Source organism: Taudactylus pleione, unplaced genomic scaffold (genome assembly GCF_031769625.1).
Source record: "Taudactylus pleione unplaced genomic scaffold, aTauple2 ptg000717l, whole genome shotgun sequence".
NCBI lineage: Eukaryota > Metazoa > Chordata > Amphibia > Anura > Myobatrachidae > Taudactylus > Taudactylus pleione.
In genome coordinates, this window is record NW_028285119.1 from 1,015,393 (window position 1) to 1,033,185 (window position 17,793).

Genomic DNA, 17,793 nt, shown 5'->3' on the forward strand with positions numbered 1-17,793 from the left:
GAAAGAAGATAGGCACATGCTTTATTGTGACTATCCTCTGCACTGGCCCCTCAGTGGTTGGTGCTCCTCATGCGTGATTGGTAGCTAGCAGATTTATTAATATAGTGCCAGCATATTCTGTATGCTTTGCAGTTGGGAAGACTAGATTGGGTATAACAGCCAGAGAGGAAAAAGGGTCCTGTTCGTAAGCTTATGATCTATAGAGAATTTGAAATTTGATATACGAAGTTTGGTGCTACATATAGAAAAAAGCTTAGTGGGCTGTGTGGACCAGTCATTCTGCAATATTGGCAGCAATTTTGGCCTGGTGATAAGTAAATAAGTTATGTAATTGTTTAGAGGGTAAAATATGTAATTGTTTAATCAGGTAAAATATCTTAGGGAGATTAAGTGGATGGTTCTGGAATATGATAAGAGGTGAGGTTTCCCCTCGTCACTTGTTAACCGAAGATATTAAGGGTGATTGTAATACTAAAATGTCATTTCACTACTGAGAACAATAGGAAATATTAAGAATATGTTGCCCTCTCTTGTATTGGACTTTAAATAGGAGATTGGTGAATCAATATAAGTGACAAACCCATTTATATTATCTACATGGTATGACACACTTTATATGTGAATTGAACAATGTATTAAAATAAATGTCTTAATACATGATTTGAGGCTATTCCAGAGTGACTAATATCTAACGAGAAAGAAACATGTTTACCCTCTGAATCTGTACAAGGAGAGGTTAATAAGTAGAGAGAGGTTTGGATGCAATAAAGTGAAAACTAGAGGAACAAAATACATTTCACTCTGAATTGGACTCTAATGGTGCATACACACGTAGTGATCATCCAGCACACCACCAACTCGCCGACGACTATAGTGACCCGTGATCAATGATCGTGGGTCCCTATAGTAACCTGCTTGATATCAAGCAAGTTGACCTGCATGCACGACCGATGGACGATATCGCTATTGTCCATACTGTACGTGGCCACGCATCTCGTTATCGTTCAAATCGCTCATTTTTATCGCTCCATGTGTACGCACCATTAAGGTATCCAAATACCAGACGCGAGGGTGGTGCTAATTGAGTACTGTTTTAAATCCGAATAGAAATTAAATAGAGGCACAGAGAGCATTTAATTGTAATACACTTTATTTCTCTTGCTTTACTTATTTACCAAGAATCGAGTTTGGGCGAGAATAAACTCGAGCAGGTTCGCATGAACACGCCCAGTCCAAACTCGCAAATTTACCAAGATTTGGCTAAATCGTGTTTCTTCTTCATGCCATAGGGGACACAGGCATTATCATGGGTATAGGCTGGAGCAGGAAGAGTCCAGACACCAACTAGTTAAACTTTTTATCCAAGCAGCCCCAGCTCCTTCTCCCCTTTACCCCAGGCAGGCCAGTTTTAGCTTGGTGCCTTGCAGGAGTAGGCACAGTGTTCGAGACTGCTTTTTTAGCAGCCTACGCGATTTCTTTTATTTTATTGAATTTTATAAAAAAATATTTATACTATGAGTGGGCAGCGCTAGTCGTCCTATAGGGCGCCCACGCTGCCGCTCCACCGACCCCCTAAGCCGGTGGCCGCAGCACTGACGAGTGGGTCAGTGTTTGCGGCCGCCCCAGCACACACCAGGGACCTGCAGCAGGACACCGGGGGGAGTACCGCTGATGCTAGACAAGTTAAGAGCAGCTCCCTGCTTGCAGCGGCTGTCACCACAGGTGTGGGAGACTACCGGCGGTGCTGACAGCGGTCGCCCAGTTTGCCTGGTGCTTCCGCTGGACCACCAGGACACAGGCAATGGGGCGCTACTATTGGAGCAGCCATTGCCCTGGGGGATCTTGTTCAGCAAGGGGGAGGTAGGCTCTCCCCATTAGCGCCTACCTCGCTCCCTTGGCACGCTCCCTCACTGCAGAAGCCATGCCATAGGGATAATCCTCTCTCTCTCCTCCCATTTGAGACAATAAGGGGTCGATCCTATTAGGTGCGAATTGCAAGTTGCTATTTTCACTTTGAATTTGCATAGCGAATTCATTTTGCAATCCAATTAGCAACTCGCACTGAATCAGACTGAATTCGCACTTTTCCACTCGCACCTCCCTGAGGGTGAGAGATGGAAAGGAAAATCTATATTTTAAGGTTAAAATGTGGGGACACCGTGCTGAACCCCTTGGACACCCCCCTAATGACTAATTAGGCATTTGGAAGTTTCCAATTAGTTTAATTAGTCCAATAATTACATGTCATATTTTGGGGTTAAAAAAAAAGGCCTCAAATTACCCCAAAATCAAACTTTTTTGCTAGTTTTAGTTGAAAAATAATTGTTTTTAGAATTTTTTTTTCGATTTTTCAAGGTGCCTTCAAAGTACCCCCAAATCACCCTTTTTCCTACTTTTTTTCTGCATTTTACGTTTAATTCATTTTGAGTTTAAACAAAAAAAGTTTTTTTTTTATCATTTTCTTGCATTAAAAAAAACAAAACACAAATCAGGCATTTGATACCATTTAAAAACCTACAGTACCTTCCTAATGCTCACAAACGGTCGTGCTAACGAAATTATCAATTTTGGGGGGTCCAGGATACATTTCTCACAAATCTCATTTGGCAGTGAACTCGCACCCCTCCGCTGCGAGTAGTGCGAATAGGCATTTTTTATTGGATTGGAGAATTCTCGGGAGTGCGCATCGATGCGATGTGTGCGAGTTTCAAGAAACAACTCGCTAATCGCAATTCGCACCTAATAGGATTGAGCCCTATGCAGCCATTTTAACTTGTGCCTGCTGCAGTTTGTCTCCAGAGAGTGGTATAGGGCTTCTGTCTCCCTGTATACCTCCCCCTCTGTGATCAGGTTATAAATTAATCTCCTTCCAGCCAAGTGGGGTTTGGTTTGTTGAGCATTATCTGCCCATTGTTACAGCATTGTATATTGTGTGTGCTTGTAATTGTAGCTTTCAGTGCTAACACTGGGTTCTTGCACGGCCCCCTCTCCAGATGGTCAAAGTGACTCTTCTTTGGTGGATTGCTGCAAGGGGGGGTCTAAACACTCTTCTGTTAAGCCACACTTTCTGTTTTGAGGTCACATTCATTGCACTTCCCCTTATTGCACACAGGAGGTTGCCTAGATGTTGGGTGGGGACAGCCCTGGAATGCTGTGCATTTATTCCACGAGCAAGGCACCAGGGATGTTTCAGTATTGCGCAACTGCAAGATTTGTAACACTGTACTTTATCCTCAGGATCAGGACCATGATGGGCTTTGTGTCCGGTATTTCGCAGCCAGAAGGTTCAGTCGGCCAAGTCTTCCAACCAGGAACTGGCTTGGACTACCTCTCTCTTAGGAACTGCCATTGTTGCAGTCCTCCTCGCAGGTAATATTGCAGTGGATTCCTAGACTGGCTACCCCAGGGCTTGTATCCTTACAGGATCCCAGCTGCCCCCAGGTGTTCTGTTTCATCAGTGCAAGGTTTAGCGCAGCTGTCTGCAATCTTTCCAAACACAGACCCTCCAGGATAGATCATTCTATGCCCCTGTCCTGTTATGATTCTGACTCTGAGGTTTCCTCAGCTCACAAGGACGATAAGTCCAGTACTTCAGAGGCTGAGACCTCTCATTTCCTGAAGGACTCCCTTCCGCACAGAAGGAGGTTTCCATCTTCTGCGCAACTAGAGGTTCTCTTAGCGAAGGCATGGGCCCTCCCTAATGTGGATCAAGCCAAATGGGAGTTTCCTCCTCAGTGTACTCTCATTGCCTGCCTGAACACCACCCTTCCTATTCCTAACTTGACTACTCTTAAGGATCTGATGAATACGAAGATGGAACCTTATCTCAAGGCTCATGCAGGAGCTATCGCACATCCAGCCATGGCTTTCGCTTGGGTGGCTAAAGCCATCTGAGGATGGGCAGACTCCCTTCAGAATGGCCTCAGCTCGGTTACCCATACAAATGAGCTTTTGTGGTTAGTGGAGCATATCAGAGAGGCGGCCTCTTGTAGAGGCAGTAATAGATACTGGTGTCCTAACCTCCTAGGTGTCAGCATTTCACAGCTGCTAGGTGAGCTTTCTGGCTTCGTCCCTGGCGCGCTGACTTAGACTTTAACAAGGGCCTAGAGGCTCTTCATTCTCTTTGGTCCCGATTGGGTCAAGGTCGTGACTATATGGTGGTAGTGTCCAGGACGGCCTTCCTCCCTTCTGCAGCAGCACCTAGGTTGTGAACTTCAAATTTTATCTCCTTTCATCTGCAGGGAAAAGTCATGGGCCAGCCTTGCTCGAGGTCCCAGGGAAACTCATACAGAGCTTCCAGGCCCGAGCTTAACCGCTCTGGTCTACTAGATGCCCTACCACCAAGTCTACTGACAAGTCTGCCGCTTGAGAGGATAGGCCTCCACCTGGGGGATATCAACATGGGAGACCGACTTCTACTGTTCTTGAGACCTGGTTAGCAACCACCTCGGAGGCCTGGGGGCGATGGTTATCTCTGCGGGCTATGCCCTAACTTTTTCGGGAGAGCCTGCAAACTAACTATGTTCCACAGGTTCTCTGGTGGATTCAGGTAATGCAGAGAGCCTGCTGGGGGTTTTTTTTCACTCTCTGGCTGGCTTCCAATGTAATTGTTACAGTTCCCCTATCTCAAACAGGCAGGGGCTTTTCTTCCAGAGTCTTCTTGGGCCAGAAGCCAATCTGGCCTCCTTGGACATTCTTATCTGGCTCAGTCACCATAGTTTCCTCAGGTTGGCCGTCCGGGAGGAACATTTCCTTTTTCAGGTAGTGCCATTTGGGCTTTCCACAGCCCCCTCATGTCTTCATCAAAGTCATGGCGATCAGGGCAGCATATTTGCGCCGCAGGGCTTTCAGGTTTCTGCCTTATTTAGATGACCTTCTGATCCTTGCCCAATCTCAGGAAGTTCTCATGGAACATTGGATCTCCTCCAGTCACACGAATGGATCATCAGTTGGAAATTTCTCCTTGTCTCCGTCAGGAGATGTGCCCTCTCCTTGCTAGATTACAAGATTCAGTTGGTCTTCCTCCCGCTAGAAAAGCTAGGGGCCTACAGGCCTGGATTCGCAAGTTCTTATGCTTAGGGTCAAAAATCTCTTGTATGCAGATACTGGGATCTCTGTCCTCTACCTTTGACAGCGTGGAGTACTAAGTTTCACTCCCTTTCTCTTCAATTGGGAGTTCTGTCCCTGTTGAACTGGTCTTAACTAGAGCTGAAGACGCAGAAGATCAATCTCTCTTGAGAAGTTCGTCTCTCCCTCTTGTGGTGGCTCCAGCGTTCCCACTTGGTGCCCCTTTTTTCTTCAGGAATGGGTTCTCCTCAGCAGACGTTTCAGGGTCAGGGATTAACTCAGTTACCGATAGTTCTGGAGCTTCTTGCGGTCTACAGGGCTCTTTCCCTGGCTCTTCAGTCTTTCTAGCATCGTTCTATCCTGGTACAGCACGATAACGTGACACCGTTCGCCTACATCAACCATCAGAGCAGCAATCTCAGTTGAAACACCTTCCAGGAGGCGAGTTGTTTTCTCAGCTGGGCAGAGCATCATCTTCTGGCTTTATCAGCGTTTTTCTTTTCCGGGGTTTGGAATCGGAAGTGAAATTCCTCACCTCCCAGGCTGTTCATGCCGACGAATGGGTACTTCACCCAGGTATCTATTAGCTTTTGGTTTTTCAATGGGGTTTGCTGGACTTTGCTATCTTGGTGTCCCGGCACTTCCATAAGACATTTCGGGAAACGGAGGACATCGCCGCCCCCTCCCTGCCCACAAACGGCAGCAGAATGTCAATCACTGACAGTCTGCGGGAGGACCCATTCTGCACACACGCAGAATGGGTCCTGCGCAGATTCCCAAACATCGGTATTCCTGCGTTCAGCAGTGCACTGCTGAATCAGCCCTTACATCGCTTGCTGTTCTGACAGGAACTTTAGCCCCAGAGTGTTTTTTTTTTTCTCTCTTGGATTCTCTCAAGGCGGTACTGGTTTTGGGCCGCCTCCTTTCTTCTTTGCAGGTGTGGAACCACACTTTTGGTCCTCTTCCAGAAGTCAGATTGGTCTGATGCCTGATGTACGGACATTCAATCAAGGAGTTCTCCACGTACAGTCCCTGTTTGTTCCTCCAGTGGCATCCTGGCACTGGTCTTTGGTGCTTAGAGCTCTTCAGCCTTTGCCCTCGGTGGACATTAGTGGGGTTATGTGGAAGACAGTCTTTCTACTGACTATTTAGTCGGCCCGACGGGTGTCAGACTTGGGCGCGTTGTCCTGTCGCTCCCCAGTGCAGCTTCGGTGTGTTGCCCCTCCCCCCTAAGGGAGATAGCTTTAGGACGTTCCATGGTAATACCTGTGTCCCCTATGGCATGAAGAAGAAAGTCCTCCTTTTAGCGTTTCTGGGTGTTTGGACCTCTATGTATGTCTGTCTTCTTTCTCCTTATTCTCGCTCCTGCCTTGGGCTTGCTAACTAAACTGGCATGGCTGGGGGCGGGGTATAGGGGAGGAGAAGCCGGGACTGCTGGGAGATAAAGTTTAACTAGTTGGTGCCCGGACTCCTCCTGCTCCAGCCTATACCCATGGTAATGCCTGTGCCCCCTATAGATTCCGAAGAAAAGGATCTAACCAGGTAAGACCATAGATCTCCTTATTCCGATGATGAAAGCAAACTTGTTTTGTCATGCGAGTTTTGTCCCAAAACACTTGAGACACAAAACGCATGAAAATGTGTACCTAGTTTTACAACTCGCGCTGTGATAAATATGCATGAGCATGGAAGTGTGTTTTTAAATCACACACGAAAATGCATGCATCATCCTAGAAACGGGTTCTGATTGGTTGAAGCAGTCACATGTCATGTACACACTGCCGAAGCTGCCCAAACTAGTGTTCACTCTAGTGAGAGTTTTTAGAAGTGGAGATGTTGCCCATAGTAAATTTACCCCTAGGTCCGGCGCCGGGCAGTTACGGACATGCTGGGCTGCCCCCAAGCTCTTCCTTTTCTGTGAAGAGATGCCGGGCGCATGTGCCCGGCATCTATAAACCAACTGTGATCGCTACGGCAGGCTGTAGCCTGCCTGGTGCCGCCTTATATTCAAAAGATGTTAACTGTGTGCGGCACACCCCGCCCCATTATCTCTGGTGCGCAAGGTTTTTACAAATTATTAGCTACCTGAAAAAATAAGCAAACTTTTTTCCATTCAGAAATTAAACAAAAAATGCAAAATAGAAAGTAGGGAAAAGTGATTTAACTTTTTTTTAACAATGGTAAAAAGCAATAATCTTTCATTTAACAAAATTCTATAATTTGGTGTGCCTAAACTAACAAAAAAGTTGATTTGGGGGTAATTTGAGGCCATTATTTTTTTTTTAACACCTAAAACTTACGTTTTTATTAGGCCAACTTCTAAATGCTTAATTAGTAATTAAGGGGCTGTCCAAGAGGTTCTGCTTTGTGTCCTGACGTTTATCTTTATATAGAGATTTTCCCTTCAATCTCTCACCCTCAGGGGGGTGCGCACAACAAAACACAATTTTCCTCTAAATAAAAATTTGAGTTTGGTATTGGATTGCAACTGCACTTCACAGTGCGAGTTTGCTGTTAAAACGGCTCACACAGCCAACTTGCAACTAGTTGGATTGACCCCTATATCTGGTCAAAAGTCACTATAAAATAAAGATATTTCTGATTGAAAGCAGAAATATTTCCAGTTCTGTTTATCAGTGACCTCTTATAGAAGGATTACTTAATAAACATGTCTCACTGGAGGTGTGGTTGGAGAATGAAGTCCAGAAGGAGACCCCTTGCACAATTAGCATTCATAGCATTCAATGAGCCTGTGTGAGGAGGATAATGCTGGCCATACACTAGAACAATATCATTCCAACAAGCCAACTAGTTGGCTGGTTGGAATGAGAATTGTCTAGTGTGAGGGAGCAAATAATAATCATTTGTTTGCTCCCACACGCTGAAAAACAACAGGAAACCAGTGGTCCAGCTAGTTGGGAAAATCAGACCAGTTTGATTTGGCCCATCCACCAACTGAACGATAGGTAGGAAGATACTGGCCGGTAGTGTACGCCTACTTCTCCACCGTCCGCCGGCTGTGCTGTCTGTCAGCCCACGATCCCTCCCTGTCACTGGCAGCTGCTGAGCGGGAGGAGGGGATCTGTGCAGCTGCACAGTCTCTCTCCAGGTCCTCCTAGTATCATACTCTAGGACAGGGGTGGGGAACCTTTTTTCTGCAGAGGGCCATTTTGATATATATAACAGTATTTGCGGGCCGGTGCAGGCCACGTCCCCTCAATGTGATGTCAAACGGGGACGAGGCCACAATTGCCAGTAATTACAGCAATGCCTGGAGCATCCTGAAGATGTTCCGGGGAGCTGTAAGGGCAGCGTTGTGACCATCTGAAGCGTCCTAAGGACATTCCAGGCGGCACTGCTGCATAGATTCTGGCTGCCGGGTACCATTCTAGGCACCCTGATAGCCAGATGAGGCTAGCAGAAAAATTCTCCGAGGGCCAGACCAAATGATTCCTCGGGCCTTATACAGCCCTCGGGCCTTATACAGACATCGGGCCTGAGATTCCCCATCCCTGCTCTAGGACCTGCATTGTCATCCCTCACGATCATGTTCTAAATCCGAAATCACATGGGACCTATGTGTTTTCACCTTTGCTGTGACAAAAACACGGCACTTTTCATGTATTTTTTTCTCGGGACACACCAGGTCCTCAAAAAAAACACGATAAGTTCCGGCATCGGGCGGCACTTCGGGGCTAATCAGATAGCTTGGGGGATCCGTTAGTGTCCGAACAATTTTCGGGGCTAATTGGATACCGCAGTAAATATTATTTTAACATGATTAATTATATAATAAAAACTGCCTTCAAAGTAGCTTTCATTTACACGCCATGAACATGTCATGAATCATATATACCCCTCTCTCATGTTTATGATTTCTTAGATGAACTCTGAAAACATTGCAGATTAGTTCCAACAAATGCCTTGGCAGGGGGGGGGGGTGTTTACAGGGGGCAGAGAGACAGACATGAATGAGCTTGTAATGTTTGTGGAAGTCACAGATAATCCATGACCACATAAGTGAATAAAGTTGTCAGAATCCTGGCGCCGCCATCCTGCCCGCCGGAATCCCGACCGTAAGTGGGGTTAGGTGGCGGGTTAGGATTAGGCAGTAGGGAGAGAGCTAGGCACTAAGGGGGAGTGATAGGTGTTTACGGTACGGGAAGGGGGAGGTTAGGGAGAGTGGGTGGGTTAGGATACCTACCGACAGGTGTCTGTATCCTAACCCTGTCTGGATGCCGCGGTCGGGATATTGACCGCCGGCATCCCGTTCCCATCCCTTATCACACATATGCAATGCAGAAAAGATTTCATTTAATGATACTTGTTATCGTTGTTGCATAACATATTTGATGTTTTTATGTGAATATTATGTGTCATTGAAAGTTTTGTTACTTTTTAATACCTAATACACCCAGTACTGTATTTGCATATGTTAGACATTTTTGTTCTCCCTGAGTCACAGGTTCTAGCACATCAGAGTCCACACAGTGTTTGGAAATTTGCAAAAAGTACAAACTCCCTTGCATACTCATCTTAGGTTGCTCCTTCTGATTCAAGTCGGAACATGATTTATCTCGGCTTGAAAACCTAATTATAATAGACTTCATATCGCAGTTTCAGGGCAGAGCTTAATTGCGTGTGCAGCTTATGTGATGCCAAAATCTCTTCAAATTCAAACATAAAGTTAGCTGATTTGACCAGTACCTTTATAAAACTAAAAAAAATAATCAATGGATTTTGGGCCTGATTCAGACCCACTCGCGAGCGGCTGTCCGCTCGCAAGTGGGTCGATGTTATGGACTGAGCATGCGCACGACGGAGGGAGCAGGCTCCGGCTCGCAAATTCGATGGTCGCGATGGTCTCGACCATCGCGACCATCACAATACACGCTCGTATAGCCTGTGGGTGGTGACCCACAGCTATACGAGCGTCCAGGAGGACGCTCCATGAAAATGGAGCCCGGCCCTCATTCAGAGCGTGCGCTCTGCTCAGAGCGTACGGCTCTGAATGAGGGCCTTTGTCTTTGTTTGACTCCATGGCCATTGTGTAAACTGGTTAGTGCTGAATCTTGCTTACCTGTTATTGCAGATTCACATTATTATTGTTCCCGATTTCCATTATAACAGACAGGACACCAGTGAGATTTAGTATTTCTGCTGAAGGCAAGCTAATTGATTTTACAGTTTACAAAACTTATTATAGAATAGTCATACTACGTTAACTCTAATTTAATTTTGTACAACTAGATAAACATAAGAGACTGATCAATTAGTTTTATGTAGCATTATATTGCAGGATGGCTGAGATACACATGATGACTAATATTACACCTGGTTTGCTGCAGGTTTTTGGTGTTTTCTGCATTGGGAAAGAATCTTCAAACCATCATTATAGAAAATAAACTTGGTGACCCTCTGCCTGAGAAAGCCGTGTACCAGATTGTGTACAGGATGGTATGTGATGTTCAAATATTTGTTTGTCTTCAAGGTATTTTACTGATTAGTATAAAGAAAAATGGATGATGAGTACAAATAATAAAGAATGTTTGCCATAAGGTTACGCACCTCCTGCTGTTTTATACACACACTGTTACGCTTCGACCCTTAAAAACCACTTTCTTACCTCCCTGATGTCTGTCCAGGCTAGCGCTGAGGCCCGTTCCCGCTGTGCATCAGTCCCGGATAGCACAGAGGTCCGCTCACGCTGCACATCACTCCCAGCTGGTGCTGAGCTCTGTCTGAGCTGCTCCAGCCCCGTCCGCTCAGTGTCCTATCACTGAGCATGGAGATGGCTCCCCGCAACCCCTTGCTCACACCCCTTTCTTTGCATTGTTTTCTTTTGTGAGGCCCATAAACATTTTTTTAATCAAGTATTTTTTTACATTTTTCTTTTAACAGATAGAAAATGTAAAAGATAATTACAGGTACATTAATGTATGCGAACATTGAATCAAGACAATTTCAAAGTAAACATAAGAATAGATAAGTTGACATTCTAGCAGGAGAACTAGAATTATATTTGCAAAACATTCTTTCGGACATTTTAAGAAACTAGTGTATGAAGGTAGCAGTAACATTAACTAAATCTGTAAACATAGTGCATATCGGCTGACAGAGGCACAAAAATAAGAACACATTAAAAAGGATCAGTATTATTAACGATCGGGAAGGGCATAACAGGAGTCCTGCCACAAGGACCAGCCCTTATCAAATTTACTTGGACAGTTTTGTTTCTGATACATGTAATGTTCATGGGAAATTGTCAGATTGACTAGAGTCACTAATGATGGGGAAAGTAATAGAAGAGGGTCAGAGGCCATCCACATACCCGGGCTAATGTTAAAAGATTATTGCCTTAAAGTCTTACAGAAATAGAGAGAGACTCTTCTAAATCCAGACTAAATAAACAGATACGTGGGTTCAATAAGGGAGCATGGACACCCGTGTTCCGTATACAATCAGGACCAAAGGAGATGCCAGAAGTCAGCAGAAGGAACAATACACTTAGGGCAGGAGTCCACAGTAGAACCACCCAACTCAAAAAGCTTAAGCGGAGTCCAATAGACCCTATGCTGAAATCTAGCATAACCTGTGGCATCCCGAGGAGAACCTGCAATAACCTTCAAGTCATCATCAGACAAAGGACCTCATTCAGAGCCGCTCGCAGAAAGCGAGCGCTCGCTCTGAATGAAGGCGAGCCGCTTTTCTTTTGAAAGGCGGCCTCCTGGCCGCTCGCTAAGCTGTGGGTTACCACCCACAGCTTTAGCGAGTGACTAGGTGATGGTCAAGACCATCGCGACCATCGGGGCTTGCGACGAGACCCTTGCGGTAGGGTCTCGTCTACCGCAAGCCCCAGGTAGCTTCCTGCTCTAATAGAGCAGGAAGCTCCCTACTGATATCACTGGTGATGTCAGTAGGAACGCCTCAGTTTGTCCGGCCACCCTGCCTACAAAATGGGGCGAGCTGTCGATCAACATCGACAGACGCCTCTTTTGTAGCGAGCCCCGGAGCGAGTGCATTTGTCACTCGCTCCAGGGCTTGCGCATGTGCAGTACAAGTGCTGCGCGTGTGCAGTCCCTCACCATCGACCCACTTGTGAGCGCATAGCACTTGCAAGTGGGTCTGAATGAGGTCCAAAGTGCCAAGATTATGATCCCAATGAGATCTAAGGTTAGTCAGTCCCTCTACACAACCGAGGGATAAGAGTGAGGAGTAGGCAACGGAGACAGATTTCTTAGAGGGTAGTGTACGCACTTTCAAAGGCACTGGAGCCTTAGAAAACCCAGGAACCACTCCGCCTCTGTGCACAGAAAGCATGTCGGAGATTATGGATATCTTTAAAACCTGAACTGTTGGGGAGCCTTGAGGACCGCGTTTGGGAACCTTTGCACTAACTCAAGGAGAAGTAGAGCTCCTCATATTTGTAAGAAACAAAATGATATCCGCATACAAACCAATTTTTTCCTCTTTGTCCATAATTCTGAAGCCAGATATCAATTAGAAGGCTCTAATAGCACAGGCCAGGGGCTCTATTGCAAGGGCAAATAATAAGGGAGACAGCGGGCAGCCCTGTCTAGTCTTCCTTTCTAGTCTAAAAGCATCAGTAGCAAAGCCATTTATGCTTACTCTGGCCGCCGGACAAAAGTAAAGAAATTTAATCCATGCCAGAAATTTAGATCCCACTCCAAATCTAGATAACACCTCCCAAGGAAGGGCCACTCCACTGAGTCGAATTTATGTAGGGACACAAGTACCATCTCCCCACCAGCCACCTGTAGATAGGTAAATACCAGCATGAACGATTTCAAGAACTACCGTATTAAGGACCTGATTCAGCAAAGATTGCAAGTGCTAAGACGCACGCAATTGGCCGATTGTTGAGTACTGCGTATCTATTGCAGTGCGCGAACTAGCCACTGCGTTCAGTAATGAGAATGCAGTGTGTACGCAGACCCATAGCCAAGTGATTGACAGGAAGTGCCGTTTGTGGGTGGTGGGGGTGGCTGGGCAAATGCAGGCGTGTTTTGGCATCAATGAGGGTTTGGTGTGTAGTAACGCTATTAAATGTATATCTGAGCTACATGCCTGTTCTAGTGAAAATAAAGAGTAGTTGTTGGCCCCACTGATCCAATCCATAGCAAAGCGGTAATTAGCTGCTATAGAATAGCGTTTTATACATGGAAGGTTTAAACCTGCCACTTACATATTTGCCCGACACCATTGTATGCCCCACAGTAAGGCTTCTAATTACTTTAAAATTACCTGCGCGTTGCCGGGGGGATTCATGCGCGTTGCCGGGGGGATTCATGCGCGTTGCCGGGGGGATTCATGCTCGTTGCCATGGGGATTCATGCTCATTGCCAGGGGGATTCGTGCTCGTTGCCAGGGGGTTTATGCTCATGCAGATAACCACCGAGACTGTTTACCATAGCCGCTGTATACCATATCAGCGCCGTGGCTTCCATGCCACACCCAGACCGCTTGCTGTTGTCTGCATTCCATCTACCGCTTTACATCATCTCTCAGCGCTGCGGTTTCCACGCCGCACACGGACTGATCATCACTGTCTGCACTCAATCTACCGCTGTGTAGCATCTATCAGCGCTGCGGCTCCCATGCTGCACACAGACCACTACCAACTCCAGCTCCAGTCCTGCCAGTATACCTGCGGTGCATACCATCTGCTGCTGTCACACATCTTATCACCTGCGTGGATTCCACTCTGCGTTGTGCGGGCATCATCTGGACTGTATCACTACACTCTGTGGCTATAGTGGGTTACTGCATAATCTAGGTTGACTATTTTGGTTATTCTGTACTGAGTGCTCTTGTCTTGGGCTGATAGTCAGCATTGGGATTCCAGGTCTAGAGGGCATGATCAGGTCACAAGTCTTTTAGCATCAAGGTGTTTAGCACTGTGTGTGCCTGAAGTGTCTCGATATCCTGAGTTCCCCTTCCAGATTATGGTCCATGTCTTGCGTCAGAGCTGTACCAGGGATATAGCTTCATTAGTTCTTCCCTGGTTACATAAGACTCTGATTACTGCCTTGGTTCCCAGGTCCATACTGTCAGTACTATACTGTTTTGAGTTAAAGTTCTTTTTGTCACTGGAGTAGTTCTCTGGCCTGATTGCTCTTTGGACCATTAGGGGAGAGGCTGCCCGGTGGCTTGGGTTCCTGTTCCAATTCTAGTATCCTTGCATTTCTCTGGTCCGTGATTTCTAGTGTCTCTAGCCTGCCAATACCTGTATTACCTATGAGTCGTAGTATCTTGAAGCCTCCCCGTTTCTTGCACTCCTTAGTTAATACCCTGGGGCCCATGTCAGATCTACAGAATACCAGACCCGTGACACATTTATAACATAAAAATGATAAGTTAATATTTGTCTTGAGTACTTCTGTGACATGAGTGTTGGTGTCCCATTCCAGGTCTTTAAATTTGAAAGTAATTTACTAAAAGTGGGCTAAATAGGAAATAAAAATTATGTTGCAATTATTTTTTTACTGGTTATTCTACCAATTTACTACAGTAGAAATGTGAAAGTTACATCTGTCACAAATTCAGTACTTTCTGGTACCACAAGATACATAGGACTAGCAAAAAGTGATTTGGTTAAAATTTAAATTAAAGTAAAAAAAAAATTAGTGCATAGCGTAAATACATGAAAAATGCCAACAACGCAAATCAGTATCTTTCAAATGTTGTTTATTAAGGGTCATAGGCAATCAACTGTTTTTAATCTGATTTGTGCTAGATTAAGGCTGGGTACACACTAGACAATAAATTGGATGATTTGACAATTATAAAGGAATTGGAACATTAAATCGTCCACATAGTCTAGTGTGTACGCACTATTGCATGCTCCCTGTGTCGTTCATCGCATCTTCTGATCTGCTGTACATGCAGGTCATCTCAGAACATATCTTTAGCGATTTTATTAAAATCAGGTAGTGTGTACGCCCAACCGTACGACCATGCGATATTTTAACTTTATATAGTTAATGATGAAACTCCCAAACAATGCAAGATTTATTTTTTACAGTTGTTTGAAGGATTACACAATGTGAATGCACTATATCATTTGTTCTGGGGATGTATGGAAATCGGGACGATCATCGCATAGTTTACACATCGTCTAATGTGTAACTAGCTTTAGTTGTTATGTGTGTCACCATTTTGGTGGCTAATATGGAACAAAATGTTGCTTTGTTCAGAGGAAAGCAATGAAATCACTTTGTGCCCGAATTAACTCAGCATTAGTAAACATTCAATTTGGGCTCATTAGAATGAACCTACATTGTATCACAGACAAAGCTAAAACAAATGAGATTTTACTACTATGTACCACACATATGTCCTTGAAATTTTGGCATCACCACAAGTAAATAGTAATGTCATGTTTCCCTGCAGATTGATGCACTTGAATATATCCATGAAAACGAATATGTCCATGGTGACGTCACAGCTGACAATATATTTGTAAATCATGATGATTCTGAGGTAAGAAACGCCACCTCCATGTTATGTTTATGGGGACAGGTATATTCTATGAAAGTTAAGTTGGCAGAAAGCAACGCTCAGTTGTCCTTTATAGGGTGGGATTCAATTAGCCCTGTTAATTGAATGGGGCTAATTGATCGCCGGCCCATATTCAATTAGCCCCGCTTATTGGGGATATCTTTTCGGGTCTCCTGAGACCCGAAAAGAAATCCCTATTAACTGTGCAGTTATCAGGTGATAACTGCCAGTTATCACACAGGTGCGTGAACTTACCACAGATCCTGTGCATTTACGCCCGATAACCCATGTGGTTAACAAGGTTACTGGGCGAATGCGGGAGGCTAATTGAAAAGCCCCTGACGTTAAAGTTTGAGGCTACCTCCCGTCGTCATCTGAGGTAATTTACCACGGGTAATTGAATATTGTTAACTCAACTCCATAATCAGACAGCTGAAAGAAAAGTTTTAAATAGCACTGAGGTCATGGGTTCGATTCTCACTATGACCCTAACTGTGCGGAGTTTGTATATTCTCCCTGTGCTTGCGTGGGTTTCCTCCGGGTACTCCGGTTTCCTCCCACACTCCAAAAATATACTGGTAGGTTAATTGGCTCCCCTCAAAATTGACCATAGTGTGTATGTTTGTGAGCATGTGGTAGAAAATATAGATTGTAAGCTCCACTGGGGCAGGGACAGATGTGAATGGTAAGATATTCTCTGTAAAGCGCTGCGGAATATGTGTGCGCTATATAAATAACTGGTAATAAATAAATATAAAAACATGACACGTTTCATCAATACAATAGAGTAGTCTGAAAATGAATGTATTCTGTATCTTCAGATGAGGTTCATTTCATTGTATGATTAAACAAAATGAAATCAGTTCATATGGATACATAAAAATTAATCTTTAATCAATGTATTAATTCATAAAACACATTAGTTATTAAATGCCTTACATAAAGTATATATATTTCTACTTCAGGGTCCATAGGGTATCCACAGGATACCTTGGGGTATAGGTGTGACGTCAGTCGCAGGGCACCAAAGAGTTAAGCTTTCAGCCTCCCAGGATGCACTAGGTCCCCCTCCTATACCCCGCCCCCGGGCCAAGGCACCTCAGTTTTAGTTTGGTGCCCGGCCGGAGTCGGGTGCACCTGTTGGAGTGGGGGCTAGAAGAGCCCCTGAAGCTTTTTCTTCATGCAGCTGTGGCTGCACATCTGGATGAACAGCATGGACAGTCAGTCCTGACGTCCATGCTGTCTTCCCTACACCCCGCCGGTACCAGAACGCCGGTACTGATCCGGGGATGCTGGTGGGCGTCTGGGGTCACAGCTAGCGGTGACCCCAGATGCTCCGGACCATGGCCGGATTCAAGGGGGACAGAGGTAAGCAGCGGGGTCCCGCGGTGGGTCCCCGCTGATCACATGGGCCTAAGTCCCCAGGCAGGGGGCTCCCTGGGGACTGGCTGCAGCGTGGAGCCAGGCGACCAACCTGCGCTTCCACTACCCCCTGGGACAGCGGACCGCAGCAGAGCGGTAGCGCTGCGGCGTCCCAGGGGTTAAATGCATGCCAGGGGAGCGCGCCTTCCCTGTCTCACAGCCGGCGCCTCCCCCGCTGCACACAGCCCTCTCTGCACTGTGCTGACTGGTCCTGTGTCAGCGCTCCTCCCCCAGGCCAGCTTCTCTCTGCTCCTCGGCGGCCATCTTCTCTGCAACGCATGGTGAACGCTGCTGGAAGTCTGGAAGGAAGCATCGTGGTCTGGGTCCCCCCGCATACCTCTCCTCCGCTGTGGCTCAGGTCTGTGTATGCAGCGCTGTGTCCTACCAGGCCCTGTGTCTGTGTAGTTGAGTGATCAGCGCTGTTAGTGCAGGAATTGTTATTTCTCTGCATTGTATGTGACTGTGCTAGCGCTGCCTGTAACTTTTCTTCTCTAAACTGTCAGCTTTATTACTGTCCCTGTTCTTTCTGCTAAAGCCCTTGCGGTGCGGTGCTGCAGGGTGGTCTCTCGCCTATTTAATACTTAATTGGTGAGAGAGGTCACATACGTGGTGCCATCATGTCTGAAAGTGATTTTCCCCTCCGGCTACAGTGTACCACGTGCAAAGTACCGTTAGCGGAGGGGGAGGGTAGCGCGGAGGGCCTTTGCCGGCAGTGTTTGTCCATGGCGCGGCCTATTACGGTTACAGCACCGGTACAGGAGCCGCCCTGGGCTTGTTTCGCTC

The 17,793-nt window shown here is 46.0% G+C and overlaps 1 protein-coding gene across 2 annotated transcripts in view; it reads left to right on the forward strand.

Moving 5' to 3' along the window:
- VRK3 (VRK serine/threonine kinase 3) overlaps positions 1–17,793 on the forward strand; it is a 165,257-nt gene that overhangs the window by 91,013 nt on the left and 56,451 nt on the right. For both annotated transcript variants that reach the window (XM_088456776.1, XM_088456775.1), the window contains 2 exons: positions 10,416–10,524; positions 15,481–15,570. In XM_088456776.1, coding sequence (XP_088312902.1) covers positions 10,416–10,524; positions 15,481–15,570 — 199 coding nt within the window. The remainder of the gene's footprint in view (positions 1–10,415; positions 10,525–15,480; positions 15,571–17,793) is intronic.